The sequence below is a fragment of the Rhinolophus sinicus genome, chromosome 4, assembly GCF_057876585.1.
Source record: "Rhinolophus sinicus isolate RSI-liver-muscle chromosome 4, RSI-T2T, whole genome shotgun sequence".
NCBI classification, from domain to species: domain Eukaryota; kingdom Metazoa; phylum Chordata; class Mammalia; order Chiroptera; family Rhinolophidae; genus Rhinolophus; species Rhinolophus sinicus.
Window position 1 is genome coordinate 99,147,867 of NC_142504.1, and position 27,260 is coordinate 99,175,126.

The 27,260-nt window shown below is 44.9% G+C and overlaps 1 protein-coding gene across 2 annotated transcripts in view; it reads right to left on the bottom strand.

Moving 5' to 3' along the window:
* The window catches only part of MYO5B (myosin VB), a 316,516-nt gene that overhangs the window by 172,692 nt on the left and 116,564 nt on the right, over positions 1-27,260 (bottom strand). For both annotated transcript variants that reach the window (XM_019721483.3, XM_019721491.3), the window contains exons 2-4: positions 24,828-24,938; positions 15,142-15,313; positions 11,444-11,588 (exon numbers count right to left, since the gene is read on the bottom strand). In XM_019721483.3, the coding sequence (XP_019577042.3) occupies positions 11,444-11,588; positions 15,142-15,313; positions 24,828-24,938 (428 nt within the window). The remainder of the gene's footprint in view (positions 1-11,443; positions 11,589-15,141; positions 15,314-24,827; positions 24,939-27,260) is intronic.

Below are 27,260 nucleotides of genomic sequence, written 5' to 3' on the forward strand. Positions count from 1 at the left end.
GATTCTGAATCAGTAGTCGGGGCAAGCGGTGTCCCTCAGCAATTCTGACAGAACCATTTAGGGGAACCTCCTCTTACTCCATCCGTGGGCAAGGTCAGACCCAGTCATGTACTGGATTCAATTCTAACTCTTTATCTCCATCATACACAACCTTCCCAAGGCATCTTCTTTTTCTTTTTTGAGCCCAAAGTCTACCCACTGTTGTATACCTATGGCCTATGTTATATACCTATGAATACCTATGTCCTAATGCAATCAGAACTACTGAAAATAGTGCTCTTTAACCCAGTCTAGAAAGATGATCCTGATGGAGGGACAATGGCTATGTGCTCCTATCACTTTTCCTGAAAATAAGACCTAGCTGGACAATCAGCTCTAATGCATCTTTTGGAGCAAAAATTAATATAAGGCCTGGTCTTAATTTTTGCTCCAAAAGATGCATTAGAGCTGATTGTAGGGCTAAGTCTTATTTTCAAGGAAACATGGTAACTATGTCTCCTACGGTGGGGGTGGTTGCACTGAGGCAGCCACCTTCTGTCACCCTCTTCCCATTGTAGCACACCAACAAGAACCACAGCAGGTGGCTGGGCGACAGCCTCTCCTTTGTGGAACATGACCTAGTCGCAAAGACTATTTTATCTGTAGCTTTTGACATGGCCCCACACGCACCCCTATCAATAAGGAAAACTATGAGCATGCTCCCCCAATATATATTTATAAATCACATCCCGGGCCACTGTGCTAATATATCATGCACAGTATATAAGATATACAAATGTCATTTTAAATCCTAAAAGAATGTGAAATACTAAATTTGTATTTCCCCCACATTCCAAAGCATCATCTTCCAAAACTGGACGCATCCCAGCAGTTTGAAGACCACTCATCAGCTGCTCTAACCCACTGATTCACCACCGCAGGCACAGAAGTGACCAAGGCTCACTTCTGACCACATGTGAAAAGCTGCTTTCCAGCTTCCGCCACACGCTCAGTTAGTGGTACCCAGAAGACTGCTGCTGTTCAAGCAACTGCCTATAAAACTATTGAATAATCGTTTGGTTCCCATAGTGTAATCTATTACTTTCTCTTTGCTTGAGCTGACGACGGCATCACCAACAGAGCGGTGGCGTCCACATTCTAACACAACTCCAGGCCTGCTCAGCTAGTAACAATGCAATTGAACTCAGAGCAAGACTGCAAGCTGTTGATTTTCTGAATATTACAATAAGTTTAAACATAATACAGTTGATGCTGTATTTCCTCTAGACAGATGGGCAACCATCTATAAACTTCTAGAATTCTAATTTTAAACACAGGCCTATCAAAAAAACTCCAAAAGAAGTTTGCTGATCACATGGGAATGCCATCCTACTACCATTTGCTTGGCCCTCAAAGGCCATCTGTTCTCGGAGGGTGACCGATAAAGGGAATCCCACCCAGCTTGGAATTCTGCTATCAGCACTTCTTTCTTTTAGACACTATGAAATGACCGTGACAGATATAGCATGTTACTTATCACCAATATTACCACTGCCACCATCACGATATCAGAAACTTTACTAAGCACTTACTATGCGCCAGAAATCATTCTAAGGACTTTTATCAACTTACATATTCTAACAATTTTATGAGGTAGACACTGTATTTATCCCCACTTTCACAGATGCAGGCAGGGGTGCAACGTGAAGTTAACTTAAGTCACTGGCCAAGGTCACAGCTCTGTTCTCAGAACACAGGCCGTCTTGTCCCTGGAGACCAAGCTGCCTCGTTTCTTGGCAACTTCCTTTCCTACTAAACTTACGCACAGAATCAGACCCTTTATAGCCACTCTGTCTTCCTGGAGTAGAAATATAAAAATATGCAGTTAGGAAAGAAAAAGAAAGAGTGGTTAACACGGCGTGAAAGGCATTACTACGATGTAAATAGAAATGCCATTTCATCCCGCTAGGCTTCACATTTTATTAGCTTTTTTTCACTGAAAATTATTTCAGACACCTTGAAAAACTAAGTCTTACTCACATGTGACCATCACTATGAATTCCAACAGAAACCCACGTGGGGTGACAAGTTTGCCTTTGGTATCAGAACAAAGCTGTGTAACAAGGACGGTGTGTAGGGACCGCAAGTGCTCACGTCCACTGGGCACTGCCCAGCACGGGCCTCTCTGCTCGGCGCATCACACACTGGAAACTGTTTATTTCTTACAATAGAGAGGGAAGTGTACACACGCATCCTCTTATTTCAGTCGAGGACATGGAAGAGCCTTAAGTGGAAGAACTTGTCCAGGGTGACACACGGTACGAAGCGGTGAGGATGGGGTGCTAACTGGGTTCTGTGCAGGCTACCAACTCAGACGTAAGCACCTCGAAAATCATACCTGACCAACCCAGTGTGCACCGGTGTTAACAAGACTTAAAAATATAGGCAAGCACCTCACTTAATTTTCAGTTATATCAGACTAAATTATTAGCACCTAGAGAAAGAACTGCTGCAGCATGTTGTCAAAATCCACCCAGATCAATACTTCTTAATCGATGGATAAGAACAGAGGCAACGGATTTGTTAAATCTACACATGCACCGAGCCAGGGAGACTTAATATATCCGATGCAAACACCAGGATTCAAAAAGATACACTTGCTGAAGTAATGGAACCCAGGGACAAAAGGTGAGACTTAATACGGATAACTGTTAATCCTGCTCAGGACAGAAAACATCAATTGCGCAAGTGCAGAATGAGGGCAACCCATCGTAAAGAAGGCCGAATTAATAGTGACAGGAAGTAGATCAGTAGTTACCTAACATGGGGGGATGGATTTCAAAGCAACACAAGGAAACTTTGGGAAGTTAAGGTTCATTATGTGGAGTGTGGTAATGGTTTCACAGGTGTATACATACCTCAAAATGTGTCCAATTGTATGTGCAATTTAATGTGTAACTGCAATTTAAATATGTACAGCTTGTTGTCAGTCAATGAAATTGCATTACAGTTGTTAATAAAATAGGTCTTGTGTGTATGTGGGTGGAAGGAGGGGGGTAGAAATTTAACAGCTTGCAGACTTATTAAAAGTCAACAATATGAAATGCCTGCCAAAAATCAGTGCAATTATAGGCTCCTCTAATTAATTCTGTATAAGAAAGTAACTCTTCACCTCACCTGGCAGACCGCGTTCAGAGACCACTGAAACCAGAGAGAAAGAGCAGATGGCATCCATGGGTGACCACAATGGGAGAGGGTCTGAAAACCACGCTCAGAAGGAATGGCTGTGGGAGCCAGGATGTTTGGCCACGAGTTGGGGTGAGGAGGACACATGACAGCGAGGGCTGCCGTGTGTAAGAAAATGCCCCTTGTCCTGTAGAGCTGCACAGGACAGACCTCAGACCCAGGGGTGAAAGCAAATGGGTGGTGAACAGAGCACCGTGTGATGGAGAAAGTCTTGTTAATGAAAGATGCTAAAAGGGGAACATATCTGTGAGACAGAGTCACCTGTACCGGGGATGGTTAAGTGGCCCCCACAGGCGGGGCCATGCTCTACCGAATTCTTCTAGCACAATCCATTTCTACCAGATGACGGCAGGCTCTCCACTTTCTAACATGTTTGACTCCCCAGGTAACATAAAGTCAACGTTAACAACCTGAAGTCTCTTTCAGCACAAGGATTTTTGATTTTGGGACTTAACCTCACAAAGCGTGTTGGGTACACTGCAGATAAGCAACTCTTAGTAACATTCATGAACTCTGCTGTGTCAGAGAAGTTAGACCAAGAAAATGGTCCCATCCTATTCCTTTCTAAACTCACCATCCTACAAGGAGATGGCAATATGCACTCACTCTCAATTCCTTCTACCACGGGAATGTCCTTAGCTATATCCGCTGCACAGTTAAGTAACTCTCCCCTGCACTCAGAAGTGCAAGCTGTAACAACTAGAATGTTAAACATGATGGGTAGACATATAAAGAACGGTATCATCGGAGAGATTATAAAGGATCGAAATGATGCCGCAGACCCCGGCGCTGTGGCACCCCTTGGGGAGCGGTGGTGTGTGCTGGCGTGGATGGGCAAGAGGGCGTGGAAGAGGACGCTGAGCTGAGCAGGGAGGAGGAGGCACGGGGGAGCCGCACAGTGAACAGCGCAACCCCATGAACAAAGGGGAACAACTCAGGGCATGTTCTAGAAATAAGAGAGAATGCCAGTGAGGAAATTAAAAGCCGTTCCTGTGTTCAGACATCTTGAGCACCTCCTACACCTTGTTCCTAAAGCAACCTGGTCCTGGCTTGAAAGCTTAATGAATGGGAAGGAAAGTAAGACAACTTCACCCAAAACTCAGGGCTAACTGAAGTCATGATTTCAGAATTTACTGTGAAAATTCAGCAAGTCATTGCTCCCTCACTGCTGACCTCCCCCGTGATTCCATCAGTCACTGTATTCAACAACAGCCAAGGAAGCTGTCAGCTTTCACATCTGAACCTCAAATTTTTACAGAGCTTGACGGCTTCCTAAGACTCCTCAGGACTTCTCACAGGGTCCGAGTCCCTCTCTGAGGCAGAGCCAATGTTCTCTTACCGGGTGGGGACCCTGAGAACCACAGAGGCTAAAGGGTGTGTCCACAGACGCACAGTAGGGACGCGAGACAACACTGCCAGGGGAGACCCCTGGATACTCTTGTGCAGCCAACAATTTACTGGAAACAAAGCCTGTTTTGGCGCCGCTCCCATCAGCACGACGATGGTCTCTCACTCCGAGACGCTCCACACCCCGAACTTCCCCCTAAACTGTACAAACAACCCTGAACATGCCAGCTGACACCGAAACAATGAGGAAAAAAACTGACATCATTCTAGTTAAAAGTGGCCCTCAAAGCAAAGTCTGAATTCAGGTCACCTAGGTATTTTCCCAAAGATCAAGTTCCCGAAAGTCTGTGACCTAAGAGAGCCTAACAAGTCCCAACTTCATTCTTGTGTGTCCCAGAGTATTTATTCTACCTGAAGGACTACAAAGATAAAGTTGTCAATTCCTCTTTTTTTTTTTTTGCCTCCAAAGATGGAAAATGCAGTTTCCTCATTTCCTCTCTCTTCTGCAACACATTTCCACAGTCAGGAATTTCTCTCATTGCCCTGAGAGGAGCCATCTTGCTCGCTTTCAGCTGTCACGGGCAGCAGAGGCCAGCCTCTCACTTCCACTCATACCAGCATCCTGAAACTCTCTTCCTGTTTACCAAAGTGCTTCTTTTTTTGGGTGGGTGGGGGGGGTGGAGGGGGAGAGGTACCTTTTCCCACTACAGTCAGTCATTTCTGTACTGTTCCCTTGGAAGGCCTTCAAATTCTCTCCAAACTCTTCACAATTGTGGGCACCCAAATCGAGCAAGGTACCCTCTCTGGGGACCCAAGCAGGACTGAATACTTAGACCCCTTTCCCACAGTGAGCACAGGCTTTCCCTCTCGAGGACCTCCTCCCCATCGCCAGGAACGCCCCCACCACAAGGCCTGTTTATGCCGTAGGTGTGCCTAGCTGCAAGCCCCCTCCCCGGATCCCAGGCAACCACAGCCCCATCTTTCACTATTAGTCACAGCTTGGTAACACAGCAGAGCCAGATGGGAAAGTGTGTGCTCAATTACCGTGGCTACCTCAGCAAATAAACGGGTTGGACAGCATCCCCACTCTTTCAGAAAAAACAAACAGCTCAAAAAAGGGATCAGACCCGGCCAGCCCAATAAGATGACCCACTCGCACCTGCAAAGCTAGAAACTGCACTGAAACTCTAATGCCACTGCAGAACCTTAGACACTTCTAAATCATGAAGGGGACCAGAGCCTGCTCTATCCTGGGAAGAACACCTGGACCAGTCCGCAGGCCCCAATGAGGGAGGTAGGACGGCTCCTCGGCAAACAGACTGGCACTCGATCGCAGCTTCACCCCTTTACTATCTTCACAAGCTTGGAGACTTGTTCAACATCTGTAAGTCTCTATCCCCCGTCATCTGCCTGGCGAGGACACCTAATCTCACTTGGCAGTTGTGAGAAGTAAATGCATTCCTGGCCTGAGTGTTTCTGTTCTTCCTTGGAACCAAGCACACGCCCTAAAGTGCTGGTGACACAAAAAATCGATCACGTGGGGCCATATAGTCTCCCACTTGACAGTTAGTTCCCTTTCATTCATTGTATAGAGGTCATTTACAACAGCCAAGTATTTCCCCAAGAACCTAGGCTTCTCATGAGAAGATGTTCGCATCCTTGTAAATGGCATAGGAATACGGAGAAGGAAAAGACCATTATGCAGCAGAGAAAAGGTGTTCTTTGAGCATCCCTTGTATTGTACCATCTCCTTATCTAACAAGCTCCAAAATGTCTCCATTGCTCTAGGCCAGGGTTTCCCACAGAGTGTTGCACAGAACATTAGTCCCTTGAGATAATCCTTGAACACAGTTTTGTGTCTAAATATGATTTGCAAACCCTGCATAATATCCCCCCATCTCAAGACTCAGAATGCGTGTCAACACACCCCCTCTAAGAAGCCCTGACTTATAGGAAGATGAGTCACTTGGTCAATCCAGGGTTCCCCAAACTCACTTGACCGTCTGTGTGCCTTACGTTAATAAAACCCACTTTTCTCCCAGAGTTCACCCAGCCTTCACAGACCTGGTCCACTCTGTCTGCTACTGTACAGTCCGCAACTCTCCGACAGACTCCACTCACCATGTACGTTAAACCTCCCTGGGTGCTGTTCCCTGACCATGTCTTTTGTGTACAACAGCTTTCTCACAATATAATTCATAGAACACAAAATTCACCCATTTAAAGTATAAAATTCAAAAGGTGTTGTACATTTGCAGAGTTGTGCATCCATCACCACAATCAATTTAGGGACATTTCATCATCCCCTACCTCCACAAAAAAACATACCGATAAGCGACCACTCCCCATTTCCCCCCAAACCTCCAGCCCAAGGCAAGTACTAATCTGCTTTCCGTTTCTATAGGTTTGCTTATTCCGGACATTTTATATAAGTGGAATCACACAATATGTGGTCTTTTGTGTCTGGCTTCTTTCAGTTAGCATAACATTTTCAAGGTTCAACCATGTGGTAGCCTGTATCAGCACTTTGTTCCTTTTTGTGGTCAAGTAATAATTCACTGTATGAATATATCACATCGTATTTATCTATCCAACAACTGATGGATATTGAGGCTGTTTTCACCTTTTGGCTATTGGGAATAATGCTGCTATGAACATGGTGTATAAGTTTTCACTTCAACATATGAGTACAAGTATGTCTTCATTTCTCTTGGGTATATATTTAAGAGTGAAATTGCTGGGTCATATGTTAACTCTATGTTTAAACTTTTGAAGACCTGCCAGACTATTTTACAATGCAGCTACATCATTTTACATTCTCATTAGCAGTGAATGAGGAGTCTAAGTTTTCCACATTCTTGCCAATGCTTATTTTTTATGTCTTTTCGATTATAGACATCAGAGTGAACGTGAAAAAATATGTCATTGTGGATTTGTGACCATGCCCTCTGATGCCCCACTTCTAAGGGTATGAGCACTCTATGCCACCCACCTAGATGCCTTCTTCTCACTCTATGTCTCCTGCCAATTCATCAAGATGCACCTTAAACCCTACAGTTTTCTTGGACCATCTATGACACACAGATCTCCAAACTCAATTCAGATGATCCCATGCATGGCTTCTACTTACATTTCGTATAGTTATAGGCTTTTGGACCTACTGATGTCTTCTCTGTCCAAGCAGACTGTGAGCTCCTTAATAAGTGGGGAGAGGTCTTACGTTACTCAGTGTTCATTCAGTAAGGAGCCTATCAAATAACTGATGTGTCACAACTGTTCACTGATACGATTTAACATAGGAGCTGAGGCTGAAGCTGGAGCAGGTAAACATGAGGGAGAGGGTGTTTTGGATCTCAGACTGGGAGGAAGGATCAGAAGAAAAGAAGTAAGCAGGAAAATCAGTCCCCTTTCTCGCAGGGAATTGCAGGTTCTCATGCAAAGGACAGCATTCATGAATTTGATGTTCCATACATTTTTAACATCCTTCTTCACTGTGAATCTCCACTTACTCCCAGGTCTAGACTTGGTGAGTTCAAAAGGGATATGGGCAGTGAACAATCCTCTTATTATACTCGTATCTCCTCTTCCCTTCCTCCAGCACAGGACTCTGCAGGAACTCTCAGGATGGGGACAAAGGTCTGTACTTACCGCCTTGAGCTTTGACAGACTCACCCCTACATCCCCACATTCAATATCAAAAGATGGAGAGACCTCTGTGAGCCACATCAAGAAAGAAAATCCAGTCCCCAGTGAATCAAGAGAAACAATTGGTGAGTCCAAGGCCAACTGAGTCCGAGTCTCCTAACAGTGGAAGTCATTACCTTTGGTTTCTCACACCCCTTATTGCACCCAGCTATTCCAGAGGCTCAGATTCAAAGCACACTGTGCTGGGCCATGGCTACTTGAATCACAATTATTTCAACAACTATTGATGAGTCAGGAAGAGCACAACACACGGTCAGCAAGTACTGTTAAACAAATGTGCTCCAGCATCCAAAATGGACAGAGAAGGCCCCTATTAGAAATACAATGAAAACTTTCCCTGCATCTGATCAGTGGGTCTCCTCTTTCCCTGCACAGCAAAGATTCTGCTGGGGTTTCTAATGCGTCCCTCAGATCAATAACAGAAACCCTGAGCTGCTGACAATAGAACGTTCAGAAATAGCTCTCTCCTGAGGCCACATGTGCTGGCCTTACACTTCCAATGTACGTTCATGAACAAAAAGTGCTTAAGAATTTCAGCAAAATTATGTGGCTACATCCTGGGACTCAGCAGGTAAAATGAGTATGAACCTTACAACTTCAGAGAAAACGCATAAGGAAGCAATTCTTGGTCCAACTTTAACATTCAAACCCCTTAATCGTCAAATGAATTGTTACCCTAGGCAAGATTGGATCGCCACCACCCTGGATGCCCACATGCCCTTTCCTCTAATGGGTGTGAACGAGGAACCAAACAAGTGAGATAACCAAAGTGCAGAACAACCATGGACCCAGCTTCAGGCATGGAGGGAAGAATGGAGGCATCTAGGCAAGAGGACCTGGGGCGTGACTAAAGCGGGAGGCCAGGAGACTCTCACAGCTATAGGAGGGGCCTCAAGACGCCTTTGGTAACAAACAGCAACTTCTGCCTGATACATCTAAGTGCAACTGTCAAAGAGAGTGAATGGGATGAAAACCAATCAATGAAAGAACAAGTCTTAGAGAGCTGCCAGAACTTTCAGCATGGTAGGAAGTCATCAGAACCAAGCCACACTCACCTTCTGTGTTAGAACCATAAAGAAACCACCCCATAAAGGAGGAAGGATAGACGTCTTCACATGAAGTAAATGAAGACTCAGCTTAAATGATTCTCCCAAGGCAAAAAGAGCCTGTCCTGACCTGTCCAGGTCCCCTTCCACTGTGCCATACACTCGCCCTCCAACAGTAGTACCTGAGTACGGGGCTGTGTGCTGCAACACACTACACCTCATTCGTTTCCCCACAAGATCTGACCTTGAGCCATACTTTCAGCTGGGAGGGTGAGCACCAATAGGTTACACTAAGCCAAGTGCCTCCTATTCGAGCCCTGATAGCAGATTAATATATTTGGTCCTTCTTATGGCATTTGATAGGTCAAAGGGTGCAAACATTTTAGCTCCGCTGTCTCTTATCACATTTTGGAGAAATAAAATGGTTACAGATCATTCTACTTATGAAATTGCTTAGTTCTCCAATCACTGCTTATTTTGCATATGGTCACTGTGTATCTAACAATGAAGCAGACTTTTTATATACTGATCTCCACAGCCAGCAATAAAACATTATAAATCAGTAAGGAAGCCTATGAAACAATCTTCCCTCATGGGAACTTCCATGGGCTGAAAATTATACCTGAAAATCCACTAAATGAACAGACCTTAAATGGGATTCTCCTCTCAGACATCATTCACTCCTCTCCCTTAATTAGCCTAAGGATTCCTCCCAACACCCCATCCAAGAACTTTCAATGTATGCTGCCGGTCCCACAGATGTTCTCTAGAGGTCGAAAGAAAGACTTGGCTGAAAGGATACAGCATTTTAGTGTTTCCCCGAAAATAAGACCAGGTCTTATACCATATTTGCCCCCAAATAAGACCAGGTCTTATATTAATTTTTGCTCCAAAAGATGCATTAGGGCACATTTTCAGGGGATGTCTTATTTTTTCATGTACAACAATCTACATTTATTCAAATGTAGTCATGTCATCTTCTTCTGGGACATCGTCATAATGTACTAAATGCGTCCGTCTGGCTGACGATCTTAACTGGGGCTTATTTTTGGGGAAACAAGGTAGAATATGCATTTCCACTGTAACTCTGGTAAAACTGTCTTTCCAGCCAGAACAGTTCAAAGACCAACATTGCGATGGTGAATTTTATGTGGCAATTTGGCTAGGCCAGGGTACCCAGACATTTGGTCAAACAGTTGTCTAGATACTACTGAGATGAGATTAACATTTACATCAGTAGACAGAGTAAAGCAGATTACCCTCCATGATGTGGGTGGGCCTCATCCAGAGGCCCACCCAATCAGCTGAAGGCTGTATGTGGGGAAAATTGACTTCTCCCAAAGACAGAATTCTGCCAGCAGCCTGCCTTCAATGCAACATCAGCTCTTCCCCAGGTCTCCAAGCCAGCCAGCCTTGAGCCAATTCCTTAAAATACAAATCCTCCACCCCTCTCTACACAACCTCAATCTCTCTCTCTCTCTCTCTTTTCCCCTCTTTACCTCCCTCCCTCTCTCCATATTGGTTTCCCTGGAGAACCTTTACTAATTCAATCATCTAGCCTCTCTTCTAAGGAAATACTCTGCTGTATCTATCCTTCAGAGCTAGGGGACAAAGAGCAAAAATTTTGCTAAACAAAACTCCACTTCCAGGCAAAAAACCCAAAACCACTATACATGACTATTAATTTGAAATTCCTAATTCAACCCCAAATGGTTGGCATCTCAAGAAGTTGTCAAAGAGTCCTGATTCCTTCAACAGGGAGCCTTCAGAGAGATCTGTAAAATGAATGGCGAGGCTATAAATTGGATTCATTACACCAGCAGAGGAGGAGAGAGGGCCAGAAGGAAGTCCAAGAGAGATGAAATGCTGAGCATTTACTGCATTACTCAAACAATGAAACACGTTTAAGGGGCCTCTGCCCTCCAAGTCCAAGCTCAGGTTCACAAGAATAAGATGAAGACATGAGGAAATGCGGTGAGAAATAGGACCTGGGCTGGTTTTGTTTCCTCAGTTCTAGAACCACCATTCCCACCATTAGGCAAAAGCAGGAAAGGACGGTAGAAATTCCCATTTCTGCCCCCTGAACACCCAGGAAGACTACTTACGGAGGTGCTTCTTACCTGGCCATCTGCTTGTAGGCTTCTTCTGCCACAGCAAAGATGTGCGGGTCCATATCGCCCATGTTTTGGCCGCTGTAGGCATAAATGACATCTTGTCCATAGATTGGCAATTGTTCATAAGGGTTAATGGCAACAAGCACGATACCTGCAAACAGACAATGCAGTCAGATTCTGGCAGCACACTGGCCATCTGGCATCAGCTTTTAACGGCTCTGTTCATATATATCAAAACTAAAGAATGACTGGGTAACACAATGAGTCTTAACCAATCACTCCACTAAATCAAGACATATCTCTGTGTTTATCAGGCATGGTGCGAGGCCCTGATGGAGAAAAAATGACAGGCCATGCCTCTAAATATGCTAAAGCATGGAACAAACACACAAACGCTCAACAAACTGAATTCATAAGATACATATGTGCAAAGTGTTGCAGAATCAGAGAGAAAAGAATGCCTAACTCAGCCACAAGGTGGTAGGCTTAAAAAGCCATCTTGGAATTAAAATCTAGTAAAGAAACTATGAATTTTTTCATCTGTATACAGGTTATCTTAACTAACATACAAACAACTTGTAGACAGGGAGAATTGACTCTGTGTCTTAAGGTCAAATCTTGGCCCAACCAATGACTAACAGGGTGACTTAGGAAAATTACTTAACCTCTGAGTGCCTCCGTTTCCTGGCCTGTAAAATGAGGATAATAATTTACCTGGGGTATTCTGAGGATAAAATGATTAATATAGAGAAAGAACACTTAGACCATCACCTTACATAGTAAGCACTGAGTGTTGGCTATTTTTTATCTCACATCACATTCTATCATGTACTATCTTTCATTTCACTATTTTTTCATCTTGGGTCCCCAAAAGGATGTGCTGCAATAATGGACTCAATAAATACATGTTGATTGAGGAATCAGTAAATCCTCTAACCTCTCAGATCTCCTTTTACAGAAAAGTGAGGTAAATTGATATTTGAGAAAATATGAGTGGAGAAAAAACATGAATTCAATCTTCAAGATAAATAGAAATCCATGACTTTTTCTTTCACATAAAAGCACATTCTGGATGTCAACAAAATCACTGGCTGGGCTTCAAATAATATGAGTTTTTCCAGTCATTTGGGGAAGAGGAGACAAGAATGAAAAGGTCCTTGCCAAGATGGGAAACCGCATACACTGTGTTCCCTTCTGGTGTTTGAAGAGAGATACAGTCAGAAGAATGGGAAGACAAACCACAGATGGGGAGAAATATTTGCAAAAACCGTATTTGATAAAGGACTATTATCCAAAATAAACAAAAACTCAAAGCTTAACAATAAGGAAATTAACCACCCAATTTAAAAATGAGCAAAACATCTAAGCAGACACCTCACCAAAGAAGATATACTGATGGCAAATAAGCATCTGAAAGGATTCTCCTCATCATATGTCATTAGGGAAATGCAAATTAAAACACTAATAGATGCCACTACACACCTATTAGAATGGCCAAAACCCAGAACCCTGACAACACCAAAAGCTGGTCAGGATATGGAACAACAGGAACTCCCGTTCACTGCTGGTGGGGATGCAAAATGGCTCAGCCACTTTGGCAGTTTCTTACAAAAGTAAACATACTCATGCCATATGATCCAGCATTCACACTCCCTGGTATTTCTCCAAGGGAGTTGAAACTTATATCCGTACAAAAATCTATACATGGATGTTTATAGCAACTTTATTCCTGGCTGTCAAAACTTAGAAGCAACCAAGATGTCCTTCAGTAGGTGATGGATAAATGAACTGTGGTCCATGCAGACAATGGAATATTATGCAGCACTAAAGAGAAATGAGCTATCAAGTCATGAAAAGACATGGAAGAACCTTAAATGCATAGTACTAAGTGAAAGAAGCCAATCTGAAAAGGCTCCAAATGGTATGATTCCAACGCTATGACTTTCTGGAAAAGGCAAAATTACAGAGACAGTATAAAAGATGGGTGGCTGCCAGGGGTTAATGGGGAGAGAAGGATGAACAGGCAGAGCACAAATGACTTTTAGTGCAGTGAAACTACTGTTATGATACCATAATAGGGGATACAAGTCATTATACATTTGTTCAACTGGTTGTACAGAATGTACAACCAAGAGTGAACCCGAATATAAACTATGGACTTTGGGTGATAATGATGTGTCACGTGGGTTCATCAGTTATGACAAAGGTACCACTCGAGCAGAATGTTGATAGTGGGGGGGGGGGCTGTGCATGTGTGGGGAAAGGGAGCATACGGGAAAGCTCCGCACTTGCCACTCAGTGTTGCTATAAACCTGAAATTGCTTTAAAAGATAAAGTTTATTTAAAAGGGGAAAAATATATGAGGGAAGGAAGGGGAGGGAGGGGGGAGAGAAAGAGATAGAGAGAAGAAATGTACTAAACCAGACCAGGTAACTCCGAGTAAAGGGCAAAGGGAGGGAAAAGACAGGCAGCAAGTACTCCTCAGATGGAAGTCTGCCTGAAAAGACAACCTGGACTGAGAAATAGGGCCCAGAACTCTGGAAAAACCTACCCAATATGGCTAACGACTTGGAGAGTTCTCTTAAAAACAGCCTCACTCTGCTGGTTATTAGAGTTGTACAAAACCCTAACTCATGTAGCATTCAATTCAAATTTTGATATTATCCTCTGAGCTCACACATTTTCCTAAAATGTCTTAGTCTCTTCCAGGGAAGAAATGCGTGCTTCTTAAAGACTTAGAATTCTGTGCTATGTCAGCTACTCTGAGCAGCTGATGTGTTTAGATAAATATGTACAGACACCAGGACCTTTCAAAAGTGAAGCTGATGGTCATTTATCCCATTCTCTTTTTTAGGGAGATTCTTTAAAAACCTTGTTAGGGGGGGTGGAACACTTATTGAAGGCTCTGGTAACTGATGGTTTCTTTCAAATAAAACTCCCACCAGCAGCTGGGGTAAAGAAACTTTTGCGAAACTACTTCTCAAGCACTGAAATGAACATGCCATTCATGGCTGCTGAAATCTAGCAGCAAAGAGAAGAGCAGGGCCCGATTCCTCCAGCAGATCCTGGAATGCTGCCCCTCCAACACCAGTGTATAGTGTTCTTGTTTTCACTGTACCACTTAACAATACTCAGAAAAAGAGAAACCAAAATCCGCAATGTGGGAAATTGAGAAATTTCAAGAAAAAACAAATAGGAGAGAATTTCAGGACTTTTGCTTTAAAGCGTCTGTCATGGCTTCTGCTCATGAATTTGACAAATGGTCATCATGCACCATGTTTGTCCATGGGCAAGTGAGAGGGCCAAAACAAACAAACAAAAACAAACCAGCCCTCTCTCAAAGCAGAAAACGAAAATCAGCCAGATTTACACGTACAGGAGTGTGCTCGGTGGTGAGAGGAGATGCCTGAGCGAGGACACCACGGTCCTACGACTCCAGGACTGTGCCTAAGCCAATCAAACCACCTCGTGTGGCCCACTGCTTCCCTGGTCGGGCTGTGATTACCACCAATCACCCCACAGAGATGCAGGGCAGCCTAATGAAGCCACATTCGCAATCATGCAAACCTTTTAAGGCTCTCCGAGAAGAGGTACTTGTAAATGAGAGTGAAAGTAGGATTCTTAACCACTGGAGTTTAACAAGTAGAGTCTAAAGACTGTCAGCAGTTTCAAACACATGCAGCCAACAGATGCCCCCCACTTACCACAGTAAGTGTAGATATGATTCGACTCCAGGAAACGGACCTTTAAATTATGCAAAACTGCAGGCTCATGGAGATAGCTAAGGGCAGTCAGGTCATTTTCTCCCACCAAGATATCTGGGTTCCGCAAGAAGGGCAGCTGGTTGCTTTGGACATCAATGGGGTATTCCCGAATCTAGATGCAAGTAACAGACACAAAAAGGCAGTCGTGAAACATTTCGCCTGTCGTCAATCCCTGTCTTGTTGGCCAGTATCTCTATCCTGACACGGTCACAGGTGATGAAGGTAAACAACATGCTTTAAAGAAAGGCAGACTGAACAGGATACTTGTGTTTCCGTCAGAGCCCAGCCCAGCTGGAAACGCTGCTGAGAACGTCGTCCTAGTGGAGAAGGAAAAGGACAGAATAACACGAGACATTCAGGAAGCACAACTAGATTTAATAAAGCATTCTGCTGCTTCTCAACGAAGAAATGCTGAGTCTTTAATTCTAGTTGCCATAGGAGTCCTGTTCTTTCTCCCATCCAGGAAACCTTGGGTTTGCCCCATTCCGTGCTGGTGTTTCTTGACTCTCTCTCCATTAACCAACAAACTCACTTTTTATTTGGGTTACCTTGCAACTAACAAACTGCCCTCCATAAGTGCCCTCAAGATGTGCATATATTTTCCATAACCTAACTGCAAGCTACTCTAGGGCAGTAATTTTACTTTGACCTGAAGTATAATAAAAGCTTGAGATACGTATATATGTGTGTGTGGTGTGTTTAAGGGAACATGACTACACATCTTAAGTTCAAATCTCAAATGCAAGGTGTTATTCTTGTACTCTCAGCACAGCACATGGACCTCATAAGTTTATTGACAGGATATATTTATAACTCTGATTATATGGGAACAAACATATACATATAATTAATAAAAGATGGTGGTGTTTTTAAACATTTAAACAGGAAGAACTTGGCTGCTGCTTGCCATGTTTTATGAGTATTTAGTTTCTTATAGTGTTCTTCAGAAGTATGTGAGAGCTTGTAAAAACACAGTTTCCCAGCTACAACTTAGCTTCGGGAGCTCTGGGTGAGGCCCAGGAACCTGAAATTTTTCTTTTTTTTTTTAATCTTAAGCAGTTCAAATACAGGTAGCTTATGGATCATTATTTTAAGAATCACTGTTCTATACAAGCCTTTCACAAAATTCTATGGATAATAGCTTTAATTTACTAACAGCCAAATTTTAAGAGAATATAAATGTTAATGTCCCCTACCATCCTACTCTTACAGGAACTTATACTCCCAGATCTGAAGGTATATTATTAAAGCCAGTAATTAAAGTACTATGGTAATAGTGCTAAAATAGGTACTATTTAATAGCAGATCCAGAAATAAATGCAGGCACAGATGGAAAATTTGTTTATGATAACATTAAAATTGCAAATAAATGGTTAAGGGGAATTTTTAAAATAATAGTGGTAAATAAACCAGCAGGTATTTATTTAAAAAAAATTAGGTTAGCATTCTATTCTCACTCCTTGTACCAAAATAAGTTTTAGATGGAACAAATGTGAAAATTAAAACCCAAAAGAAAAAAAACCATTAAGAAAACATGGGCAAATATTTGTAAAAGTTTTGGAAGGGATTACTTTTAAAGGACAATGCAAAAGCCAGAACAATGTTGGAAAATATTAATTAATTAGATGATAATACATGAAAACCGTCATAAAACACACCATATGCAGAGTAAAATACGGGGACAGTAATTCTGCATTACATGACTAATCTTAATATCCAAAAAGTTTTAAGAAATCAAAGAGAAAACACCCCAACAAAAAAATTGCACATAGAGTACAAGTCACAAAATAAGAACTACAAATGAACAACAACTGAAAAACTATTCAATTTGACCATTAAACAAAACAATGCAAATAAAGGTTATTAGTATGAATATCATCCGTCAGATAAGCAAAAGGATAAAAACTACTTCCTAACTAGGAAGGAGGTATGTGCAAACAGGTCCACTGCTGTGGGTTCAGACTGATTCACCCCCTCTGGAGGGCAGCTAGCAACACCCAGTCAGAATGGTTCATGGGTACACTCTTCTGGGCCTCGGGAGACAGGCTTACAAACTAGCAAAGACATCGACTCACCGAAGGTATAAATACGGAAGTAAAACATGACATAGGCCTGTATTTACAGTCAGTCGCCTTCCCCCAGCATGCTGTGGGCTCTAAGAAAAGGCATGCTACAGACTAAAATATATTATAAGAGTCCATTGATTTAAAATTGTATACTCAAGTCTGTCTGGAGTAACAGCCCCACAAAATATCAATGGTTATCTACATTAGTGAGGTTTTCATCTTTGTACAGTTTCCTGATGTTGCTGTTTTCTTTTTTATACCAAGTCTCTTTTCTTTCTGTGAAAAGCTCTTTTATTTACATCAAACTTACTCCATGGTACAGGCCAGGAAACAACTATCATGAACATGACACAGGCGAAATTCCCAAAAGGTGGGAAACAAAGGGAAATGGAGTGTTGAGGGTTGATTTTTATTTCATTCAGTTCTGGAGTAGAGGGCCGGCCCCCTTTTACCTCCTGCGGAGTTAGTGGTGTCACTGGGGACTCAACCCGACCTGCCTCCCTGGGCCATTCAGAAGACTTCCCAGTGGAGTCTGCCCTGCATCTCCCATGTGGCTCTCCACCCCACCTCGGTAAGCAGCAGGGGAACAGCCAATTGCAAAACCGCAGGGCCACCTGGCTAACACCCCCTCAGTTTCAGATTAGAAAGAAGGCCAGGATCTGAGCCCAGTGCCTCTAGACCCTGAAGCAGATATGCTGGCATTCCATCTTTTCTCAAATGAATCTCCTCTGGAAAGACGCTCCCCCAAGCATGCAGAGAGAAACACATATGCAATTTTGTGCAAACACGGTCCACAAATAAGCTAGTGGTAGTGGTTACAGTAAAATTGATAAGGAATAAAAATGCCCAGAGCAGCAGAAAAGAGGCAGAGCTGCAAGCTCAGCACTGAGAGCCACCGATTCCTTGGTGTGTGTGTATCCAGAGGGAAGGAGGGAACAAGAGACTTAAGAACAGGGTTTCCCCCCCCCCGCCCCGTAACAGGAATTTGATTCTAACACTGCTGCTAACGTCAAAAGCGTTTACAACTAACATGGTTTTACTTGAAATCTAAGTGTTTATGACGTGATCAGGGACCATGAACTTTCTAGAACAAAAAACTTCACTATATGATAACAGGGCCTTTGGAGGTGAAAAAAAGGGGTGAATGTTAACACTCATTACAAAATTAACGCTCGGTCACCCACCTGGAATGGACCTTGGCCTCCCCCTTCAGACTAGGAACAGATGGGGGTCTGCAACTGGTCCCCATCCAGCACACAGGACTCGACAGCACTCGAGGTTATAAAGGGAGGATTAGATAGGGTAGGGGCTTGGTCGATACCTGTGTTCTCCAACGCACGTGTGGCGATTTAAATTAAATCCATTCAAGTTCAATCCGATTAAGAGCAGTTTCTCAGTGACACTAGCCACATGTCAAGGGCCCAGTAGCCACATGTGGTCAGTGACCACCCTACTGGAAATACAGGTAGAGAACATTGCAGTGCAGTGTTTGGTGGGACAGCACTGGCTGAGGTTGTTCTAAACGCTGTGGGTCTGCGATTCTTAGTAGGGACTCAAAAATACTAGTGGAATGGGATGTCTAATTTATTCATGACCTCTCCCTTCCTCAGTATGTGTCCGTATCACATGGTACTATGGCAAGAAAACAAACACATAGAGACATCTTTGAATGACAACTCCCAACACAAAGATTTGAAGCTAATAACAAGCATACGTGGTAAAGAAAGCCAGCCAACTTCTTTCTCCTACTCTATCCGCCTGTAAAATCAGAAGATCTAGAGAAAAGATAAGTTAGTAAAAGTATGGTTACCGTATTGGCTGGCAAGGGGACCTGAGGAGTGACATATTATCATCCGCTGCTAGAAATGGCCCCCAACTCAAACCCTGACCCTCAACTAAAGCAGCGGCTCTCAACGCTTCCTACACGATGGAATCTCACGGGGAGCTTTATAAGATACTCTGCTGTGTCCCATCCCCAACCTCGGATTTAAGTAGTCTGGCTGCTACTTAAAAACCTTTGTGTTTTTTTCCCAAAAACTCACCAGGAGTTTCTAATGTGCAGCCAAAGGTGAGACCCACTGAACTCAACTGCTCTGATGCCTTCACTTCCTGAGACCGCGGTTTCCCTCATTGCAGGACGAGAGGACTGGGCCCCAAATCCCTAAGGGCCCTTTCAACTTTATTGGCCTAAAGCATGTCAATTAGGTCAGTGGATATAGGGGTGTGTTCTTCTGTGAAATCAGGAAAGCTGTCCTACAGAGAAAACAAAGTGAAGGAAACTATCTTCCCAGATAATAGGAGGCCCCCAACCTTGAAACCACTTACACTCACTGTAGAATAATAGCAAGTGTGTGGCTCTAAGTTTATTTACTATGTATTAAAAGACTGTTTTACATTGTGCCCTAAGCCAGTTTTAAAAAGCACAAATAGTCACTGAATACATGTTCTGCTATGTCTTATTCTGTGATAATTCTGTGTTCTCCAGTTCCCCCAAAAGGTCACGTTTCTTAAAAAGAACCTTCTTATTCTTACCCTCCTATTCCTAGCACAGGCCTAAACGCAGAGCAGGTACTTAATTACATGAAAAATAAAATACTCTGTGCTTCATGTAAACTTCTTAGTTAGGAGAAAGTAAAAAATGAACCCTGGAACCTCCATGGTTATGACCACAAAGGTTCCTCTCTCGCTCATGCCAGGTGCCCAAGGCCGCCTACGGAAGCTCTGCTCCCCAGGTCACTCCAATACCAACACACTGGCTCCAATTCACCAGGCAGAAGAAGAGACGAGCACAGCAACCTCCCATCAGGTCCTTTATGCTTCTGCCAGGAAGTGATATCCATCAATTCTACCTGGCGCTCTCTCTGGACAAGTCACATGGGGTCCCACCTGACTGCAAGGGGGCTGAGGACCATGGTGGAGTCTTCACATAGCATCTGTGCCATGGGAAGTGTCCTGCTTCGGGAGGTCGGCAAGAGACTCAGAGGGAGCTGCCCAAGGGGGTTTCAAAAACCGTGTGGGATTGGGGAGTAAAGCGAGAGGGTGCAATGGGATAGTCAAGTACCTCACCATGTTTCTCATCTAAAGATTCCTGGCCTTTAACTTTTTCATGCTCTACATCCTGTATTTGCATGTAGATGACATTCATTGTAAGTCAGACTGAAAGCTCCACCAAGGTGCACATGTGCCATTTTCACCTCTGTACAGACAGACCCTGGCACATAATAATTGCTCAATAATTGTTTTAACGAATGAATAATGAATGAATGGTGATGCAAGCAATTAAAGAAAAAGGCCATCAATTAAAACATACAACTACAAAGTCTGAATTATAAACAAACTTACAGCAGCATAAAATATAGAATCAAAGTTAATCTTTCTTTCGATTCCAATTTATCGCAAGGAACACAGCTTCCACGTTCTGCTGGAATCACGCAGTCCCCGTTCAGCTCTGAACGTGGTGCTTATCAGCAATAAACAGTCCAGCGCATTTCCTCCGTGGGCTTAAACCTGGGTTTCTCAACCGTGGCCCTGTTTTCTTTCCTTGGGCTGCCCCGTGCTAACCAGCGTCACTCCCCTCGACTCACTAGATACCAGCAGGAAACCTCCCTCCTCCGGCATGATACCCAAAAATGTACCCAGACATTGCCAAAGGTCCCCGCTGTGGGGGCAAAATGACTGCTTTGCCCATCTCTAAGGAGAAGCGACCAGGAAAAATATCCTAACTGATGGAAAAGATCACGAATACAGGAGGGGAACAGGTCGACGATACTAAGCAGACAGACATCCATCTGGGGAGGCCTGGTGGTGATGGCTGCCCAACAATGCGAATGTACGTAACACCGCTGATCCGTATACTTAAAAACGGTGAAGACGCTGAGTGTCAGAGGCCTGGATACGCCGAGACACGGGGAGAGCACGTTCCTCCTTTTGAAGCTCATGTGCTCGTCTTCCTCTCACTCATGAACCCTAAGTCAGGGTGCTGCACACACAGTACTCGCCATCAAGGTGGCAGCTGGACACGGAATACAGAATTTAAAAGCAAAACCGTGGAATCTGGGGGAGAGTGTTCCCTGCCACTAGAGGGCAGGCGTAAGCAGTTTGTAAGGAAGGTGGGAGTGGGAGAGAGAAGGTCTGCCAGGCCGAGCTCCGCTCCCGGCCAATGAGGAAGCTGCATTTGTCACCAAGGTATGCACAGACTCAGATGCCTGATCCAGTTCGCAAACAGTACTGTGCTCCAGGCTGGCACATCTTGCACCCATCACAGCTGTGGGGAGAAAAAAAGATGACACTGTCCTTCTCCCCTAAGAAGTTTCCCATCTTCTCATTGGCTTAGACAGAAAACATCTTACATTGTGCTAAGTGAAAAAGGCCAGACACAAAAAGGCAAATACTGTGTAAGTCCACTTTTATGAGGTATCTAGAGTAACCAAACTCAGAGACAGAAGGTAGAACAGAGATTACCAGGGGCTGCAGATGCAGGAGAAATGGGGAGTTGTTGTCCATGGGTACAGAGGTTCGGTTTTGCAAGATATAAAGCTCTGGAGATGGCTGGTGGTGATGGTTCGACAACAGGGTAGCAGTGCAGTAGGCCCGGCCCCCTTATCCACAGAAAATACACTCCAAGACCCCCAGTGGATGCCTGAAACCACGGAGAGTACTGAACTCTATATATACTATGTTTTTTATCCTATACATACATATCTATGATGAAGTTTAATTTATAAATTAGACACAGAAGAGATTAATAATTAATAACAGATTATAACAATATACTGTAATAAAAGTTATGTGACTGTGGTGTCTGTCTGTCTGTCTCTCTGATAATCGAGACAGCTACTAAGTGACTTAGCAGGCAGGCAGTGTATACAGCGTGGATATGCTGGACAAAGGGATGATTCACGTCCCAGGTGGGATGGAGCAGGATGGTGCGAGATTTCATCACACCACTCAGAACAGTATGCAATTCAAAACTATGAACTGTTTACTTCTGGAATTTTCCATTTAATATTTTCAGACCACACTTGACCATAAGTAACTGAAACCCTGGAAAATGAAACCACAGATAAGGGGGGGAACTACTGTACTTGATGCCACTGAACTGTGCACTTAAAGATGGTTAATGTGGTAAATTTTGTATTTTGTAAATTTTTGTAAATGTTATGTTTTACCACAATAAAAATAAATAAGCAAGCAAGCCACAGGGGAAAATAAACATCCCAGAGGAACGCTGAGGAGCTTGACCATCTTAAACAGAGTGCATAGGTTAGCAGTTAGAAGCCGGGGCTTAGGAATATCATTGTTGTTCTAGAAGATAATTTATTTTCCTCCTTTGCTGCTTCAGTTAAATCCACCTATTGGGCTTCAGAGGGAGGAGCAGCGGGACGGGGAAAGGGACGGCGGGGGTAGATTTTCTGGCCAGCCTGGTCTTGCAAGGATGGCTTCAGCCACGGAGGGGACGCTCTTCAAGCATTATGCCCAGCCATCTAACCTGTGTGCTCCTGCCTCTGGGCCACAGCTCCACTGGGTCACTCCCAGTGACAGCTCAGAGCCAGCAGTGGACAAACCACAGCCCATGAGCAAGCTGGACACACTCAGATGCTCAGAGCCCATGACTTCTGAGAGCTGCTCATGTCCAGCCCCAAGCTTCCCTTCTGATTACACGCTGACCAGCCATGGGGCAGCGGAGGGAGGGAGGGAGGGGGGAGAGGGATTTTGGGCAGCTGCCAAAATTAGTCATGCAGGGGAGAATTCATTTTCAGCTGGGGAGGCAAGCATCTGCTCTGTTTAGAAACACGGCAGATCATTCCTCACTATCTCCGTACAACTCTTTAAAAACACCCACCCACTTAAAAGATCAACTGAAATGAAATCTGCTAGAGAAGATACACCATTCGAGTGGGTGAACTAATTTCATTTTGTTGGAGGCGTGGGGTGGGAAGTTATTCAACATGGTAAACATGATTCCATCTGTTGGGAATTTTGTTTCTCACTTCAAAACCAAGAGCAGGATAGCAGTCGGCCTGCCAGGAAGGGAAGGTGAGGCGTGCACACCTTGGTGTAAACATCTAACAGATTCACCATTCCAGTTTTACCAAGTGATTCACGCAAGATGATAAAAAACAGAAGTCAGTGGGGGGAGGATGGGCAATCTTCCCACTCACCAATGATATCACCACCAAGCACGGTAAGTACTATGAGAGCAAAGCTTAAGACAAGGTCCGTTTCCCAAGCAGGTCATTATCTAGAAAGACAAGACCATAAAGCCTGAAAGAAGGAGAAATGGTACCACAGTAAATGATCAAAGGCTAAATGGTGTGGTACAACTTTCAGTGCTATTGCAATTGAGAGAGAGGCAATAACCACTCCAGCCTTCCCTCCCAACAATGCCTGCTCCACAGCTCCTTACACTGAACCCATCCCAACGACAGTTCTTGAGTTGTTTCCTGCCACTTCTCTCCCAGACTCCCTCAGGGCCAACCATGCACAAATGACCTCTGCCTGCATTCTCAGCCCACCATCTGTACCCTTCTCCAATGGCTCCCACCAGGTGCACTGGCCTCCTTTCCTTTCCTTCAACACACCCAAATGGACACACGGGGCGTCAGGGCTTTGGCACACATGACACCTGCCTGGGACACTCTACTCGCAGCCCGCTGCACCCTGAATCGTCAATGGCTGGCTCCTTCCCACATCCCTCTCCTCCCTCAACACCCTCACCTCAGCAGATCCCCTCCGTTATGTCCCCTTGCTCCCGTGACTACTCCAGCTTTGCTGTTCTTCCGTGTCTGTGTTCACTGTTCCCTCCAGCACCGAGCCGGTCCCCCAAATGGCAGGGCTATTCACCCTTCTCACCTAGCACAGTGCAAGCATTCAAATGTCTGTGAAACGCACAAATCAGAGAAGGGTGGTCACAAAGGCTCGTGAGAGGAGAAACTGAATCAGACCCAGGAATAACAGGATTTCAGTTACTACCCTGTCTTCCTTCCCAGCGAAACCACCTGAAAGACCACCAATAGAAAAGAATTCTCATCGCAGCAGCTACCACACACTGAGTGCCTGTGTGCCAGGCTCTACCCTAAGCACATGTCACAGAGTGACTCCTTTTATTCTCAAGAGCTCCCTAGGCAAATGACCACCGCCATGTCACAGACGAAGTAACAGGCACAGAAAGACTGCAAGGGCACAGAGTTATCAATGGCAGCACCAGGATTCCAGTCCAGGCAGGGTGCAGAGCCGGTGCCCCCAGCACCGCACCACGCGCTGTCTGCCGTAGCAGCTCCCTTCCCTCACCCCCCATTGATTCCTCAACCCCGTGGAGGGAACAGTAGCGTTCCCTCACTCCAGTGAGAAGATTCCAGTGACCCCCCCCCCAGCTGGTAACACCAATGGGCACTGTTATGTGACACCCACGGAACAGTTTCACGGTTTAACACTCTTACATACGTATATTATCATCAAGAACAACGAAAAAGCAGCCAGGGACTCAGAAACTCCAATCTGCAGGGAAAACCCAAGGCCACCGTGTACCGCCCAGCACCCCCGCCCCGACCCTGCACTTACAGTTTCATCTTCCAGTCTGAGCTGGAGGCTCCCGTCGCCCTCCGTGTAGTCCTTGGTTAACTCAGCCGAGCGCCACACTTCATCAGGGTCAGGGATCCAGACCCGTGTGTACTGAAAAATTAAAACAGAAGAAACTTAGGGACCAAATGAGGCCTTTGGGTTTCTAAATATATGTTGCTATCTATGAGGGGACCTCAGGAGAACTACTGAAGATGTCTGGACACATTTTCCTCTCTTCTCTCCTTCAAGACAAAGTGATCCAATACCATGATAACAGATAAACACCTCACAGGACTGGTAAGAGAGAGGACCCTCAAGATCCTAACAGAATATCACAGCAGATCAATGACATTAGAATTCTACCAGAATGCCGAGCCTGCATTTGGTTTTATCCCGTCATCTCCAAGGTGGCACAAAATGATGATGTCAGAGAGAGCATCTAGCATGTGGCAAGCAACCAAACAACCCATGCAAAACCCAGCAAAACGGCATAGCAAATCTTCAAAGGTTAGGAAACTCTGTTCTGATACTGGGCATTCAAGGACAAAGCCATTTTCCTGCAGAAGTGAAAAAAAGTGGTCAGCAAATCGAAAGTGTATTTACAGAATCCTAAATTGTCAGCAACCTCAATTCATTTGTGCATTCTTTAAGACACAAACATATCCCCAAATCTCATTCAACCTCCCCTATTAACTGTGCAGACTTGCAAGGTCATTAAGCTGGCCAATTCTGACAGGGGAGCCCAGCCCTGGGTACACAGCAATGCCCGCGCAGTGTGACTTGGGACCTCAGCCCTGAGTGCCCATTAGGATCACCTGGGAGCTTTGAAAAGCCAGGTCTGGGCTCCACCTCAGACCAGCTCAGTCAGAACCTGAGGTGACACAAAAGCTCCCAAGGTGAGTGCAACACACAGCCAGGGAGAACCAGGTCTGAAGCACCGAACGGCAGCAGCCGGTACCACTGGCTGTCACACCGGGCATCACCTCACTCCTTCCATCTGTCAGACAAGTTTCTGAAGTTGTGTTTCATAGCCATGCCATTTCCACAGGGCCTGTTTGTCTTAGCAGCTATCTGTGTGCAAATGCAGACCCATGCATATGGATTCATGACCACGGCATAGTCTCAGCAAACCTGAAACTAGTGGCTCGTGTGACCAAAAGGCCAGCCAGAATGTGTGCTGGGGTCAGGGAACGCCCCTCCTGCATGGGGTGGCAGCGTCAGGCCCAGTCAGTGGCTTGGACACAAGCTTTATTTTGGCCCTGCTTTTTATGGTGTTTTCCTCAAGGTGTTCAACGGCCTTTTGTAAAGCCAGCCCCTGCTCCACCTGTCTCTCATTCAGTACTGAGCAGCGAACGTCATGAGGCTAAGGAATCAGACCACTAATGAACGGAAAGCAACCGCCCATTTGCCTCCCTGACACCCCTGAGCAGGAGACAAAGCCAGAGTTGTTTGTTTGGGGCATTATAAAGAATCACATGCACAGAATCTTCTCTCTGCCTGAGCCTGCCTTACGGCCAGACATTACGGTAGCTCTAGAGGAAGATATTATAGATCTTTACAGTATCTGAGAGCTTTGGAGAAAGACGTGAAGAACGTTCGGAGGTACCTCCAGGGGAAACTTGGAGTGTTTGCCGTCCTCAGCAGTCAGCATTTCTTCTCCCCTCAGGTGTTCTGACCTCCTCCACCGCCATTTACGCCCACCACCCATTCAGCTGCAGCGACTTGTCAGACGCTGTCCCCAAGCTTCAGGCGAGGGACCTTGCCTTCGCCTCACTCGCGCTCCCATTCCTCTGGGTTATGCTCCGGGACTTCCCAGCCAATCAGAGGGAGCATCACACACCCAAGGAATTTTACTCAAACCAGAGTCTCCACTCAGTGTAAACAGTGTCAGGAATGGCTCAAGAAACAGAGCAACAAGTGACCGAGAGAAGACTGGGGGACATGCCAACACAAACTGGGTGGAGGTGACGATGTGTGGACACTGTCAAGCCCACCCAGGGACTCCTCTGGCCTTAACCCCGTATGTCACTCACCAAACAGTCAATTGCACCCAGCACTGGGGACTCACTGCCTGGCTTTACCTGGTTGTTACTCTAGGAGGGTCCAGTTATCTTTCTAGTTATACAAATCTCTTCTAAACAGACTGAAAACAGCTGGTAGGCAGAAAATTGTCTTCTATATTTCCCCATACCCACAGAACTCATCACTGCATGAGGGACATAAGGGGACCCTGATGATACTTTAGCTCTTCACTACATCAAGTAAGGACCTCAGCCTCACCGTGACCTAAGGGCTTGTAGGAGACCCAGCCTCGCAGCCTGGGCCCACAGCCACTGAATCCGAATGTCACACCTGAGAACCTGCTCCTCTGTGCGGTCTCGCACTTCCCGGCCCTCACACACAGGTGGGCAAACCTCGGCCCTGGGCCAGAGC